At 44.5% G+C, this 16326-nt stretch overlaps 1 protein-coding gene across 15 annotated transcripts in view; it reads right to left on the reverse strand.

Annotated features, from left to right (window-relative positions):
* The window catches only part of KIZ (kizuna centrosomal protein), a 52830-nt gene that overhangs the window by 15506 nt on the left and 20998 nt on the right, over positions 1 to 16326 (reverse strand). For 4 of the 15 annotated variants that reach the window (XM_075497105.1, XM_075497107.1, XM_075497104.1 and 1 more), the window contains 5 exons: positions 12245 to 12379; positions 10913 to 11077; positions 9434 to 9584; positions 5713 to 5872; positions 4633 to 4698 (listed from right to left, as the gene is read on the reverse strand). In XM_075497105.1, the coding sequence (XP_075353220.1) occupies positions 4633 to 4698; positions 5713 to 5872; positions 9434 to 9584; positions 10913 to 11077; positions 12245 to 12379 (677 nt within the window). Of the gene's footprint in view, positions 1 to 313; positions 381 to 845; positions 1596 to 1778; positions 1901 to 4632; positions 4699 to 5712; positions 5873 to 9433; positions 9585 to 10912; positions 11078 to 12244; positions 12380 to 16326 lie in introns of all 15 variants that reach the window. The other 11 variants (XM_075497110.1, XM_075497106.1, XR_012774970.1 and 8 more) reach the window with 10 other exon arrangements.

The following is a 16326-nucleotide window of genomic DNA, read 5'->3' on the forward strand; positions in this document are numbered from 1 at the left end:
AAGCTACAAAGAGCTATCATCCATTATTTCCAATAACAATCAATAATCCCGTATGCTAATGGAAGTAGTTGGAGGGCAAAAGACCCCAGTGCTTTTGCAGACTCAACCCAGACACGTATCCACATCTTCCTCCCATACGCAAGTGAGAACCTACACCAAAAGGAACTTTGCTTTTTCGGTGTACATTTATCAACAATAAAATAGTTAGCAGCTTGGGTAATTCAGCTGTCAGTAGACTTCAAAGTCAATAATGCCTCGAAAGGAATATTATCAGGATCAGCTGAGCCCGCAAGCTGTGTAGTTTTACAGTTACCTCTGCAATAGTTATTGTATCTGCACTCAGAAGTCCTGGTAGGTCTGGGCTGCCATGCTGCTAGGTCCTGTACCAAGATAGAAAACTAACAATTATTCCTGCCCAGAGGAACTTTAAATCTGAACAAGCTCCTCTACCACATTAACGCTAATTACTGCGCTTGCTGATAATCTACAAAGAGCTACGCTGGATTAAAGGTGGGCTGTCAGCCACCATGGCACTGCCAGCACACACACAGCCGCTGTGCACACCTCTGCCTTGGGACCAGAGGTGTGAGCGCCGGCTGTATACAGGCTCTTATACACACCGATTTCCCTTGCGATAAAGCAAAAAACCTGCGTACAGAGAGAAGATAAAAGCTACCTGCAAATCTGATAGAAGGATGTGCTCTTTGGAGAGCAAATAGATGGAAAAAATCTCAAAATTAAAACCTGAGCAGAACACTGCAGTAATCAGTATTCAGAAGTAGGTCAAATACCAACAAATATCTCCACCCTTCCTAAAAATAAATACTCTTATCATAATAGTATACCAATGTACGGTGCTATCCTCTCAAGAGCAGACACTCGGATGACCAGTGGACTTGGGAAATCCCAGTGGAGCAAGCCATCCAGTGAGAATACTTCTAGAAGCTGCTGCCTCTGTTTAAAGATCGAAGAAGAATTTTCACCCAGAATTCATAACTATAAAAAGACTCTGAGGTCTTTCAGGAACTTAGGTCGAGCAGCGTAAAATATCACCTACTGGAGTACATAATCCAAACTAATTTAAGCAAAACGTACGATCTTACGCTGTCCCAAGGTAATTCTGTGAGACCACAACAGCAGCAGCAATTAATCACCTACAGATGAACTTTTGTCGTAACAGCAGTTGCGAATGGGTTGACACCAAATGAAGTGAAAAGTTGGGTAGACTTATTAATGCCTTTATTAGTGCACTCCAAGTGGAACCGCGGGAACCTTTTAACTTCAAGCTCAAAGGAGGACCTCACCGGGAAGGACGCATGGGCATGGGAAAAGCGTTGGCAGGATTACTGGCTCATTAAAGGTGACCTAAAAAGGAAAGCGGAATTGGATTTGTGCCCTTTCATGTTCCCTTATGATATATAAAGAAGGGCTAATTTTTTTTTTTTCCTTAAGAGGGTTTTTCCTCCTTATTTCTACATTAGAGATTTTATACCTGGAGAGTAGCTGGAAGGTGACATTCAAGATGTTGTGACAGTGCAGCCTGATGAGTGGAATGGTAACACCATTTTTATTCAAATGCTTTATAGCTTTAACATCTATTTAAATCAAAGACATAAATGAAGGGTAGGGAGAGATTCTGGTTTTGTTAAAGGTTTAACAAACCTGCCCCTTCAATAAAATCAGCAGTTTCCTACTCATAAATGAGACTCTTTAACAGTCATCCAGCCCAACAAAAAATAATGGATTTTATCCTTTCTTTTTAATCTCATGTTACTCACCTACCTCAGGAACAGCAAAAAAGCTGAGCAATTTCTTTTACATGTCTTCCCAAGATAAAAAACAAAGCATCCATGAAGAAAATGAGAACGAGTCCACACATCCTCCTCTATCCTCATATAGCCTGATATAAAATGAGATTGCTATTAATAGCTAACTCCTCCCTGGGTGAGGCCATACACAAAACGTAATCCTTTTCAAGTCAATTATCACACCATGGCCTTCCACAAGCTTAGGACAAGCTCTAGGAAAGAAGCCATCTTTGTGCTACGAGCTACATTGCCCCACGCCCCCGGCTGACTACGGGTTCGAAACGCTCACGTGTCCTGCCGCGGACGGGAACAGCTCAGCAGATGCTTTGGTCCAAGCCTCTGTTTAGAAGAGCGAGCTCAGGGGAAGTCAGTCCTTGCACGAGCAGTTTCAGCTACCAACGCAGGCTGTCTCTAAGGGACATCCAACACCATGCCAGCTACGACTCTAAAGCCCTTTTCCCCAAAGCCACACAGCTATTGCCTTCCTCCCCTATAGGCATTAAAGAAAAAGTAGAAATATTTCTGGAATATTTACAGAATAATACATACATATTTTGGTTCTTCTTTTCTGTAACGGAGGAAAGACAAACGAAAACTACAGAAGCATTTGTAAAGTGCCATCACAGAAGTCTGCTTGGAAGCACACCACCCAGCTCTCACAATGAAGTCCATCAAAACCCAAAAGCCCCAAGGCTTCCAGTGTTTCAAACCAACACTTAAAGCCCTTAAAGAGTGCAGCAAGTACTGAAAAAACAAAATTTGTATCCCTTAAGCTTAGAAGCAGTTGTACAGCAAAATGATGGTGTATAGAATGGACATTAAATATCAGTTCATCTAAAAACACCAAGCCAAACCCTCAAACAAGTCATTTGAGCCCAAAGGACAATGCACAGAGATGCTGCCTCTATTTTAGGCACAGAACCATTTCAGAGCTCCGGGGCCACAGTCTACAGCAAATAATGATGAGCAAAAAGGAAAAAAGCGACAGGCCGGAAGGGCGAGGAGCCAGAAGACAACAAGAAGCCCGGAGAAGATCATGGGCTGAAGATGAATCGCATCTGAAAGGAGCAACTGTGCTTTCAAGTGAGATATGAAAAGCCTCACTCCTAGAGACAATGCGACCGCTGGCTACTGGAAACACGCTGCAACAAAACAGTAAATAAAGCAGACTCAGAAAGAACGGATTTTAAACTGAAGTTACTGGTTTCAGTGTTTCGATTAGGGAGAGTTTCTCAGCATTTTTACAAATAGGAAGTACTAGTATTTGCATGCCCATTCAGTAAGAAAGCGACGGGAGAAGTAGGGAAGGGGGATGTGCATTGTGGCTTGGCTTTTGACTAAGTGACATCTAAGACAGCAACCAGCCGCACAGACCATCGGGGTCCCCAGCAGGAAAAACTGCAGTAGAGAATTCCCTGACAAATTTGTATGCAAAATCATAGCTAAAACCAGTACTGATAAGTCGTAAAATTCAGGGTAGGGAGAAGCAAACCAAAAGCATGGGCAGCTATGGATCCAAACTCAAGAGCCAGTATTCTCCTTAAAAAAAAAAATAGTATCAGTGATGGTGTTAGTTGGAGGGAGTCACCATTCCTGACATTGCTCTTGCTGGCACGCTCTGCAGTTGAGGGAACCTTAAACCCAATCCTCAAATTTGAGTCTTCTTAAGTTACAAACAAAATCAAACCAATCCCAAGATTTGCAAAATTTTAGATTAATTCTCAAATGAGAAGTGTGTTTTGTTTCATGAAAAAGATGTAAGTGGCTTTTAATTCCTCTGAAAATCAATGCAATTCGTGTTTTAAAATCTGTTGCTATGTGTGACTGAAGGACATTTTAAGAAGCAGGAAAATGGAAAGCATTCTACTCCAGAAAAAAAAATAAAATCTAAGTTTTATTGGGCTAACATAGGAATATTATTGCTGCAGTATAATTCAGGAATACAAGAAGCACATTTTTATATTTCAGCTGCAAATTAGGCTCAGAAAGCAGCAGAGGAAAACCTCTATAGAGAAATGAATTGCTCTCCGAAAGACAGGTTATTTTGAAGCCGTAAAAGAGCAGAAAAGCAACAGCGAGCGTTGCATAAGCAGATGCCCTCGCACCTTTCTGTCGGAGTACACACCTGCATAAATAAATATTTAGCCAAACATCAAAATTTATAAGGAAGCAGCCCACCACTTTACAAAATCAGGCAAAAGCAAATTGAGACTCATTGCAAAGAGCCCTGCCCTGAATACTAATGTGTTATTGATACCCCAGGACCGAAAAGCAGCGACATCTTGGGATCCTACGCAAGCCTCATACATCTGCTGCGGGAGGATCTGAACACGTCTTGATAAAACCTTATTGCTAAAAATTTTGTGTTATCAGGCAGCTTTTGTAACAGAGGCAAAGGCACGGCTTCCCGGCTAGCAGGGTTTTTCCCTGCGCTTATTCTAATGATACACATTCAATTACTCGAGAAAAGAAAAGAATCAAATCGGAAACATCTGTAGTTTGCCATATAATTACTGGATCTTCCCCATAGAGACTGACCTTTGTAACACTGATACCGGGACCTGAAAGGCTAAATGACAGGATATTCACATGGTTTAAATGTATAACATGATTACAAGGAATTAAATAGGCGCTGTTATTTTCCATCTTAGTTTACGTTAACGTAAGCGTGGACTTTATGATCTTACGTTTAATCTTTGCGCTCAGTATGTAGTAGCTGAATTTACTCACTATTAGTGGATCCAAGCCACTAAAATGCCATGTTTTGATTATATAATAAAGTCGAATACTGGATTCGAGGTTAATATGCAGCCATTACTTTTACCTGTAATAGGAATCTTTTCGACCGCGCTTTCTTCCTTGCTCTCATCTTCACACCAGCTTGTGACTTCTGGATGTGAACACACCATAATGAAACACATTTCAAAGTCGCAGTGATCAGACTGGTTTGTTTGCTTTTAAGCCCTACTCCCTTTAATTTCTCACTTTTGTTATCTCTTGTTTATTGATCTAAACTATCCATTACCGTTCTTAAAAGAGGCGCCTACTGTGAACTTTCCTCGCGTGCGAGGCTACCCTGCCTCTCTGTAGCTGCCACAGAAAAGGACAAGCTAACCAAATGTCTTAAATTATTTAAGACCCAATGGGATTTAGGAAACAAACAACCCACAGTAACTCTGCGATCTCATCCGGCAGCCCGACAGCAGCAGCGTATATCATACCGACTGCGGAAAATTAGTTTAAATCAAAGTCTCTGTCTCCTCCGCGGATAAAAGTCGCGCGAATTTAGGAGGCCTAAAGCAGTTTGTTTACATTTTCTGTGTAAAGAGCATTGCAACCTAATTGCCTGTCTCTTCCGGACTTTGATGTAAGGGATGCTCTGAGAGCAGACCGAGCAAGTTGCCGTTGCCAGTTATTAAGCCAGACTAATATATTACTTCCTTATCTAAAGAAATTAACTGGGTTTTCACCTTCTAAGCTCTGAAATGGCACCACACACCTTTCTCAGCATGAACCCTTTTATTTTTGAAAATTTATTCTGTGGTCTGGCTTTACAATAAAAGGCAAGGAATATACCCCACAATTTCTAAACGGTAGCCATGTTTTAAATACATGTACACCCATAGATCTGTTTTTAATAACTGGCACAAGGCTTGCTTTTCTACTCCTGCAGAAAACGATAGTCACAATAGGCATCGCTCCTTTCAAGAAGTAACAACAATGACAAATGATACCGAGATATTCAGGAAAATCCCCCGAAGTTCATTACAAAAGTTCATTACAAATACACATTAATTTGCCAGTCACTATTATAGAGTCCCCTGCCCATTTGGATAGAAGATACATATATACAGAGAAGGACAACAACTTTGAGCACACAGCCGGACCTTTTAACACTTGTTACCTTGTCCTCCCGCGCCGGCGAGCCGGGGAGCGTGTTTTGCCTGCTTTATGTCCCCGCCGTCGTTTGGGATCGATGGCAAGCTGTAAGATGATTCATTACTCTGAATAGATGACCTATCCCCACACTCTTCTGGAAGGACCTCTCTCAACACTGGTAGAGCCTGCAGCATTAAAAAAATAAAAATAGCCGCAGCCCTATTATCCTTCGTCTCGAGCATTTTCCAACATACATTTAGGCTAATCTATACTTCACGGTGTAATCTGTTCCCAGGGTGTTTTTGTTAGATGTTAAATTACCTCTGAGTTAAATCGGCGCCAGCTCAGGAATTGCATTCTGCCTTGAAGTAACACAAACTTTGAATTATTCTTTTAATCACTAGGTTTTCTGGAAATTCTCAGTATTCCCTGCCTCACGCAGTCAGGGTAAGCAAAACAGAAGGGTCTATCAAATACGCTGCAACAGCAACCGACTGAAAAGAAATCTCTCCGTTTCAGGCACGCAGCAATAAGGCAAGCTAACCCCCAGCGTTAGCAATAGCTGCAGCTTAAAACAGCACCGAGACCGATGAACCTGAAGGCAGAGAACGCGATGCACAGCTTGCCCAAGCTAGCCTCAGCCGGGCGCAGTTCCGATTTTAATCCGCGTTATTCCTGCACGTTCGTAAAGTTTGTTCTCTCCTGCCTGTGCACGCAGCCCTCTGCAGCAGCACTGTTCCCAGCTCTGCAGCTAAACGTATTTTTGACACAAAAAACTAAGTTGGAAGCCAATACCTTTACAGGGAGCTGAACGTACTGTAAATACGGCTGAGTCAAAAGCGGGCTTAAAATAAAGCAAGCGCTTCTTAGGTTAGCATCGACCTGCGTTAAAAGTACTGTGCGTGGCTTTATAAAGCTCTTTCTGAGAGCAGGAGAAATCATCCTTCCTGGTGTTTATTATTTCACAAAGAGCAGCAAAGGCTTTTTGTTATCCTTCCTAGCTCTTTACTTGTAGGGTGTTCCTTTTAAGTCCATATTTTGTGTTACAAAATAAACCCGAGTCCTTAACGTCTCGTAGATTTTCTGCTCTAATTATCCAATTGTTTAATAAAACAATTGTTTAATACAGCAATAAGCCTTCAGCAATGAGGACCAACATCTCTGAGAGAACTCCAGGTTTTGTAACTTATTTTATATGTACTGATCTGAGACTATGGAACTGCTTCAAGCTAAAACATTTTGGACTCCTGAGAAAATTGTATTCTCCTGCATCTGCCCCCTCCTCATTAACCCATATTTGTTCAGGAGCCCAGAATGGCAACTTTTCAGTCTTAAGCAAATAGCTCGCCAAATTTTTTTCTTTCTATTAAACTTACATATGGGAAGTCTCCGTACAAAACCAATGCGAGCAAGCTGCTACTTCATCCAAAAAAACGGGGATTTTAAGTCTCATTTTCTTAATGTAAAGAACACCTTAAATTACAGGCAGAATTGGGAAATCTGTACTACTGAAGGAAATTAATTCCCATGTAGCAGTTTCTCAGTGTGGATTTCTCACACCAGAAGTACGTCGTTTACCTATTTGCAGTATCATTTAACATCCAAATAGGCATGAACCACCGCCACCAAATACAAGCAATCAATGTAAACTCTAACACCATGATTAATCCAGGCAGAAGGAAGGTTCCCACCCAGAGAACCAAGGCTCAGCACTCAGAGTCACGAGGACCAAGGTGACTCCGGGGCGGCCGACATCTCCATCAGGGCGTGAAGACATCTAACATGCTGCATGAGCCATGCGGGTCTTATTCTTACAGGAGCGTAACTTGGCTGAAAAGGGCACTAGATTCCACAGCCAAGAGACTATCCCACCACCCAGAAAAGGCGTTCCTACCACGCCAGCTCCCTACAGCTGTCCCATGTCCACAGGAACTATACCCAGTTTTCTTAACAGGGCTAATGGCAGAGATCCATGAGAGAAGAGAAAAGCTAATAGTAAGATGTAAGAGAAGACAGACATAATTTAGTGGTAAGAGACGAGGAGAAGACAGGCAGGTGGACAGACTCACTCTGTGGACCACTGGAATGGGTGAGATGCTGAAGGCACTAGAGGAGAAGGTGGAGGTGCTGCTGGTCATCACCAAACCTCCGCGGACCACAAGTGCCGATGGGGATGGAGCTGGCAGACTTGACAGGTCTGTCTGTACGGTCGGGAGCTCAAAGCTCCCTCCTGCACCTCTACCCTGCTGCCTGGCTGTACAGTACCAGCACCCAGTGGGGTTCTTGACAGATCTTTAGGCCCTCAGAGAAAGAAGCCATCAACATGGGCCAAAAATTCAAACTTTGGAGTCGTAAATATTTAAGGTCCTTAGTGCAGATTGCTTATGAGTTCACTACTACATTATATACATCTTCATGGTAAAGCAACTGTTCCTGTACATGCACGTTGTGTAATTTATATCGATCCTGTTCTGTGCAACCTGCTTGGAAATAAAGTGTTTCAAAGTAGGGGATGCATCCTGGCATCACATTTAATTGACTGGATCCACTTAATAGGCAATATAAATGTTAAATGCATATGTGTGGGCCACAGTAACATGTAGCAATAAACAGATTATTACTGCATATATTCACCCATAAAGCTTGTGTTATGGAGCTTTGACTTTGTAAAAGTTTTTACACACAATTATAAATTTATGTATGGTATTTGTTTTATCTGTCACCAGCGCAATGATACATTCCTTGCTCATCTCTTCTACTTGCCTGAGCGTTTTAAGGACGGAATACAAATTACTTATCCACATTCAGAAAAAGAAGTTACCCTGGCTATTACTGAAAGTGTACAACTGACTAAAATATTACATCTTCATTATTTGTTTCAAATGCTAGTAAAGCTAGAATATAGCAAGACAGTTCAAACTGCTTTTTAATTTCTCATTAAAAATTAGAGGAAAAATACTTTTTGCAAGTATTTGTTGGAGCAGAGCACGGGGCCAGCTCGCTACCGGCGGGCTGCCTGGCAGGCCTCCCGGTCCCCACCGCAGGGGCGGCGCAGCAGCAGCTAGGACGTCACCCCAGGGCCAGAGCCCCAGCTCTCCTGGCACGGCTGCAGCTGGAGGCAGCGGGGATCGGAGCCCTGCCCTCCCCGCGCGGCTGGCTGCTCTGAGCTTGCAGCAGAGCTTGGGGCGCTTGCCGGTCTACTGACTGCCAACTTTTTTTTTTTTTTTAAAGAGTTAGTTTATAACCTTTTGCATTAACGTTTAAAAAAAATGAGCATGCTACTATTTGTAAAGTGCTCTGCGTATTCAGTGTACCAAACATAACTCTGTTTTAAAAAAAAAAAAAAATACATCGTTCATGATAAAAAGCTACTAAGCCACAGAGAAAGACAGATGATATAAGCCTTGTGATAAATTCACACCACAGCAAATGTGTGAGCTTGTTTACATAGATAACTGGTTTGAAGGGTGGAACACAGACACCCTCCTGGAGGCCTTAAAGAGACTGTTTTCTTCATGGGATGAAGTGCTGTAGGTGTTTGCCCCGAGACAACTGAACTACTCGTATTCTCTCCTTACCCACCTCCTAGCCATCTCCAAGGCTGATTAATGAACGCAGGCTGCTGTGGTTCCCCTTAAAGCCCACGCACCGGATCACATTAGCAGCACAGGGCCCGTCTCGCCTTAACAGTGCGGATGAGTCTCTAGGTGTCATTGATTTAGATATTATTAGATGCAAGTGCCAACCTGGCCGTCCTGCGCCTTCTTGCTGGAAACCAGCAGGCTTTCAAACATCTCCGCCACCTCTTCCGTGAGCTGAACCTGGTGCGTTTTCAAGAACAAGGCATGGTTGCTCAAGCAAGTCCGCAGCACGTCCACGTCCCACTGCTGGTCTGGCCTGAGAAACAAAGCCAAGCACGGTTAGCGGGTACCCCACGTACGAGACTCACACAGGCGCCATGCTACTCATTTATCTGGACAAGCGGGTCAACATGCAGTGGGAGAAGCCATCACACATTTTGTCCTTAATTCCCACTTTTTCTTTTAAAAATGTCCAAAGTGGAAAATGTAGTAAGTCACTCATGGCTTCTGCAAACGTGGGGAGGACAGGCAGGGGCAATCATCATCGTCACCATGTCTGTCCCCTGGGTCCGTCCTGAGACTCAGGACCAGGAGACGTTAAACCTGTTCTGCAGCCCCTAGTCTCAGCCCTGGGCAGACCTCACTTACTCCATCAGGCACTCTGCTGGGCACCCGCTTCCCTGGGCTTGTCTTTTTTTTTTCAGAATTCTTTTTATTATTTTTGAGCAAAAGTGCCTTTTCTTTTAGCACAGAAAATATAAATACTGCAATCTTGTTTGCCAAAGATGTTTGTTTTTCCAGTTGCTCCAATGAAGTTTCACAAGCAGAGGAGTGAATTCCAATTAACTCCACAAGTGTTTGTCCCTAAGAAACCATTCAGGAAATACAACAACGTATTAGTGCTCACAGGCATATCAGCCTCGAAAGGAGAACCAGGTATAGTCAAATAGACCATTCTTCAGCACTCACAAGTGCCCCGATCCTGCTAACACTTGAGTATTGCTGAGCCTGTAACAGGGAGGAAGGTCTAGACAGAAGCTAAGTAAGAAAGAATGGAAATTGTTTTCATTACTGCATTAAAGAGACCTAAAAAAAAAAAAAAAAAATCAATTCTCACTTGTCCTTGTGGCATACACACAGGAAAGAAAAAAACCATTTTGAATAACGGCGGTTTATTGTTTTTAAAGGCTATATGCATCTTCTGCTTCACAGAAAAATAATTTGCTTCTCAAAATTACATTCCCCATCCTTACGTGCCTGAGACTCGCGTTGAAGATCACAGAAATTACTGGCTAAGAGGTCTCTGAAGTTAATATGTTTCCTTCCCTGCCAGAGCAGCGCGGGGTGGGAGATGCCGTGGACTAGGCAAGATGGTGGGACTGGCGTGAGTGCTGCCCGGCAGAGTAAGATTCACCATCAGTGAATGAAAAGGGAAATAAAAGAATTTGCTTAATGTTCTCATTTCGAGTCGCACGGCTGCTGCCAAGATGCATAAAGATCAGCATTCAGACATCTTTATTTTCCAGTGCGATCGGAGGTCTGGCCCTGGGTCTGCTTTCTCTGCACCAGAGAGGCAGAGCAGATTGGGGAGGAAAAGAAAAGAATGGTAATCACACCCACACACAAGTTTTGTGTCTGCGATACCTGGTCTGCTTTTCATCCACCGCTCTACCTTTAGCATCGAGTGTTTTCTCAGGTAGGAGGCCTCCATTCAGCGTGCTCTGTAATAAAGCCCGAAGCTGATGAAGGACGACTGCTTCGCATGCTTCAAGGTCGTCTTCTTTCAGACTGCCGGCCCGATTACAAAAGCTACAAAATAAAGCAGGTATTACATGCAATGTTTATTTAAAGGCTGGACAGCCAGCGTTGGTTTGGAGGCAGAATCTGTAACACTTCTCCTGGCTAACGGGATAACCAGTGGGACAGCCCAGAGGGGGACACATCCGTGATGCTTTCTGCGAAAGATGCAGAACAGGACAGGGAGGTCAAACCCAGTGCTTAGAAAATGCCAGGTTTAATCTCACACCTTTGCTTTTTGACAGGGAGAGAGGAACCTGCACGCATCCACTTGGTGAAACCGCTCCTTGGCCAGGCAGCCCTGGCCGTGCCATGGCCAAAGCGGTTATGCCACAGGAACCCATCTCCAATAGTAGGCTGGAGGGGCCAGGTCGGTTTGGCAGCCCTTCCTCCCAATTCCCTAGAAATCCGCTAACCATCAAGTCCTTATGAGAATCCTAGTTTATGGAGGCTGACATATAATTTTAAATAAAATTACGAAGCCATTCCCAGTCCTTGTAATTAAAGAGCCCATGCTGCGGAGGGACAACGAGGGCTCTCTGACCCTGGTTTTGTTAACATGTGGGTTTTGGTGATTCTCTTTGCTCTTTTACCCCGAAGAAGAAATTATTTTTCTGGTTATTGTTGTCTACCTCAGTAAATCATATTCGCATTACTAGCTAAGGGGATGCTCTCATTCTTGGAAATAAGTATTTACTTTACCTAAGGGATCTGTGGAGCAAGGCTGCAAAAAGTGCTACGTTTAGGAAAGAGTATTTGTTGGAGTAATTTGCGTATGCGCTTCTAAGTGCCATATTTCAGCTCTCCGATGACATTAAAACAGTGGAAGGGGAGGGAGGCCTCTTAGCAACTAGCAACGTTTGTTTGCAGGAGCCTGCTCGCTCTTTGCACCGGCCATTTGTCACCGCAGAGCGAGGACCCCTGGCTCAACTCTCAACAGGCTCCTGCAAAGCTGCTCGGTAACAGCCTCTCGCCATTGCTCACCTGAATTCAATTAGAAGCATGTAAGCAATCAACAACAAAATTATTACAAGCATTACACTGGATGTGTGGCAGCAAGCAAACAAGAATAAAGGGGATGGGGTTAGGGCGTAGGCAGCGCTGCCCTCCTCCCCGGTTCCTGCCCGCTCTGCGAGGGCAGCGGAGAGGAGAGGCAGCGCGCAGGGAAGCGGCACTGACCTGAGCAGCTCCGCCGTCCCCATCGTCCCCACGTGCTCGCCCCGGTACAGCGCCCGGTGCCGGGGGCTCCTCCTCACCACCACGTCTTCTATCAACTGCAGCGCGGGGGAGAGTCCCGCCAGCATCCCGCGGTGCCTGCGGACGGACAGCAAACAGGGCTTGAAGGCACCTGGGTTGCGACAGGTATTTTAAACACATTCCCGTCGCACCAGTTGGAAAAGCAAACACCCTCATTTTAGCTTTTCAAAGCAAACAGCAGCAAAAACCACATCGCTTGAGCTCTGTAGAAAGAAAAAAAGCACACGAGCAAACAAACCATCCAAAAATCAGCCAAGGCCTGAGATGCCGCGTTGAAATTACCCTGCCCTGAGTAGTTTAATTCCTTCACCTCCACAATCGGAATAAATCTGGTGACCACCTACAGGTACCGGGACATAACTGGGACCTCAGAGGGGTTTTGATGAAGCTGCACCTCTATAATGATGCAAATTAGGACTTAAACATTGAAACAATACAGCAGGCTAATCCTTGAACAGAGGTGTAAATGGCTATTCAGGTCCAGGCCGGCTGCCTGCTTTGTTGGGGACTTTCCAGGCCAGGTCTCCACCAGCAATGCCCCAGCTGGGCCTGCGCCCGCAGAGCCCCGCAGGCAAAATAAAGTTGTTGGGTTTTTTTTGTTCTTGTTGTTGGTTTTTTTTTTTGCACCGTGTGTAGAAGCTGACATATTTATACATTTAACCTTGGTTCACGCACCCTCAAGTGAAAAGCTCTGTGCACGAAAACTTGCATCCTTTTTGCAATCACGTTAAGCTATACTGGAAGTTATGTTTTCCATTGGACTGTTGGGCAACAGTGAACAATTAAGTGGGAGCTGCTGTGCATTTAGTCGAGTTCCCTAGACATTTAATAAGCAAAACAATACCAGGGAGATCACATATGCAGTTAAACAGTGCTTTTTCTTTTCCCCCAGTCTTACAAACCCTGTATTTTAGCGGCCGGCTCGTTTCCCATTGTTTTCCTCCCGCTGGGTGGTCCTTCCAGGGTGCCACTCGAGAGGGATACAATAATAAAAAGGGAAGGGGAAGGAAGGGACACCAACATAAAGAAAAACAAAATGTATGACAATCTGCAGCAGGCTACGGATCAGAGGTCAGCAAACAAGAGGTCCTTCTCTTTTACAGGTTGCTTCCTGGAAACAGTCTGATTAAGCTGACAGCTTGAATTATGTGTTACATTTTGTAATGCACAATCCATCTGTGCTAAGTCCTCTTCAATGCAGCTGAAGCAGCACAGGCATAAGCTCTGCCTTTTTCCACCCCCTCAGCACAGGCCTTAAAATAGTCATCATCTTTCTCTGCGCTAATTCTCCGAGACCCTCTCCCCCCCTCCCGCTCCCCGGGTTTAAGCCCTTAAAGAAAAGGCCGGGTGCTGTAAGGAATGGTAAGAGGATACAGAGCCTTTCACCTCCGGTTCAGCAGCTCAGACCGGCAACAAGCAGCCGAGGGCCAGAGCTATCGGGTGGCTTCACCTGGCAGGAAGGGAAGTCGGGTGCCTTTACGGTGCCACTGGAACCAGCCGGGCAAGCCCCCGCTCACCAGTGGGCTCCTGGGCTGCAGACCTGAACGGAAAACACACGGATCGGGCTCTCGCACAGGTCTGAGCTGGCGGGACGGGTCTGAAGGGGTGTGTGTACAGCCTCTGATCCACGCACCCACCCAGCAGTGCTCCGAAACACGGAATTTAGTTATTAAAAGTGATGATTTTAGAAAATAAGGTAGCAGAATCGCAGCACCCCACTGTGAACTGCGACCAAGGCGCAAGGCTTATACTAAATAACCTTTCATAGCAACATCACTTTTCTTTGGTTAATAAACTGATAATGTTATCATGATAACCATTCCTCTAGCTGGAAAAGGCAGTTTGAAATTAGGCTGAACTCACCCAGAGGTAAAATATGACCTGCAAACACTTACTGCGGGGAAAAAACCCAAAACTTAAAAAAAAAAGAGACAATGGTATTTCTGCAGTAAGGTAGGAAAGGCATCATTTTCTCTGAAAATATAAACTTGTGACTTCTTGACACGCAACAAGGATTTTGTTTTGCCTTTCGAGTGAGCTATGATCCCTGCACACGAGAGCTCCTTTCCCCTCCATCACTCGTACTCATTTCAAATAAGACACCAAAAGCATAAGAATGGCCCAAAGACGACAGGCGAGGAAGGGTACTTCATTTGGATGCCACGGCAGTGACACCGCTGCCCTAGGAAAGTCCAAGCTACAGATATTTTAATTTAGGACAACAAATATAAATAGCTTTACAAAATTTCTGCATATTTCTTCAGCCAGCATAGGTGTTTCATAAGAGAAAAACACATGGCCTTAAGAATATCACAGGTCTTGTGATGTCCATTAATTCTGTGAATCTGTGGCACGATATATTCAGACCAAAAAAAGTTGCATTCCCATAGTTTGTGTAATTTATAATTGAAATTCATATGCTAATTACTTGGAAACTTTTCCCTCAGATTTTCAGCTTATGAATTATTTTGCAAGACTCGAGTGTGCACGCTACATTTCACGTGCATTGGAAAGATGGAGTTGGAAAGCCCACCTGGTTATGAGCGCAACAATGGAAAAGGCTGCTTATCCCTCCACGAGACCTTCCGTGCCTGCCATTTGTGAAGTTTTATCTGTTTTTTAATTTTCAGGTAAAACAAATTAAAATTTGTATCTTTTCTGCAGAAACAGCTAACAGTAGCGACCCCACTTCCATGGCCTTGAGAAACGGAGGTATTCAGCTTGGCATAATGCAAGAGGAAACCTCCACGTTCTGGTTTCAGTCGTGCTCCAGAGATAATGCGAGCAGTGAAACCTTTCGTATAATTTAGCTGGGCTCCAAGAGCATTGCACAATATTTTCATCAGTTTATGAACAGCGAGGCATCACTAGCAGCGGCAGGGAGAGAACAAAAGGTTAAATTACCATTGCTCAGCTATGACTTCTCTAGCAAAGGCAGGCACTCTATGCAACTTCCCTACAAAGTGTTATGATTAACAGGTGTTATACAAAAGAAAAACTGGGTAAAAGCTATTTAGATGTAAATTAGATGATGTTTCCATAGCAAGCAACAGTCTGATGCAAATGTGAAATGATAAAGTTACAGAAGTGTATATTGATGGCCACTAGTTTCTGCTCAACTGTCATCCATTAAAATACAAACTAATATTGAAATCAGTACCTAAGACGACATGACTGTGAATGTAGGAAGAATAGATGCGTTAAGCAGATTAAAAAGCTGCAAACAACCAAAAAGGAAAAAAAAAAAAACCCCAACCAGCAAAAGAGTACTCCTCATTCTCCAGGGGTAAAAACACTGGTTTCTTTCATACATGGTCTCTCCCCAACACACAGCCACCACCAAACCAGCCCGATTCTAGTATCTAGTTACCGGCTCCAGCTGGGAGCATTCTGCACCCGAACAGTGCCCACACAAGGCAGGGAGACCCAAGGGGAGCAGCGCCCGCCTGCAGAAAAGGCTTTCTTTGGTATTTCTGTTGTGACTGGGGGAAGGAAAACGCTGGTGAGGAGGGAGAAGGGTGTTGAGGATACAGAGGACGAGGAAACAGAAGCGCGCCGCTAAGGGGAGCAGGCGGGAGAAAGGCAGCAGTCGTGGGTCACAAAATTATAGGGTCAAGCAGCGGTAGCATGGCCGGGGTGAAGGGGGACGCGGACATGAAGCACTGCGGAGGGATCCGGGGCAAACGGACTTTCAGAAGAACTAACAGACAGAAGGTAAAAGCGGGAGGGCTGCTCCCGCAGCAACGCCGCATGACAAGATGGGGACCCAGGAAGGGACGATGGCGGTTGGCATGGGGCTGTTCGAACGCAGTGAGGGAGCAAAGCCAGCCCTCCCGTGCGACCTGGGCAAGTCCCATGGACCATCTCATAGTGGGTATTGCCCCGCCAGGATGGGGATGCGCCTCCTGTCTTACAAGGGCCTTGCCAGGCCAAAAATCCAGCTGTGATTGATGTTACAGCTGATATTCTGCTATTGCAGTTGTTGGCAATAAAACCCCACTGCT

This window comes from Mycteria americana, chromosome 3, assembly GCF_035582795.1.
Source record: "Mycteria americana isolate JAX WOST 10 ecotype Jacksonville Zoo and Gardens chromosome 3, USCA_MyAme_1.0, whole genome shotgun sequence".
Classification (NCBI taxonomy): Eukaryota; Metazoa; Chordata; class Aves; order Ciconiiformes; family Ciconiidae; genus Mycteria; species Mycteria americana.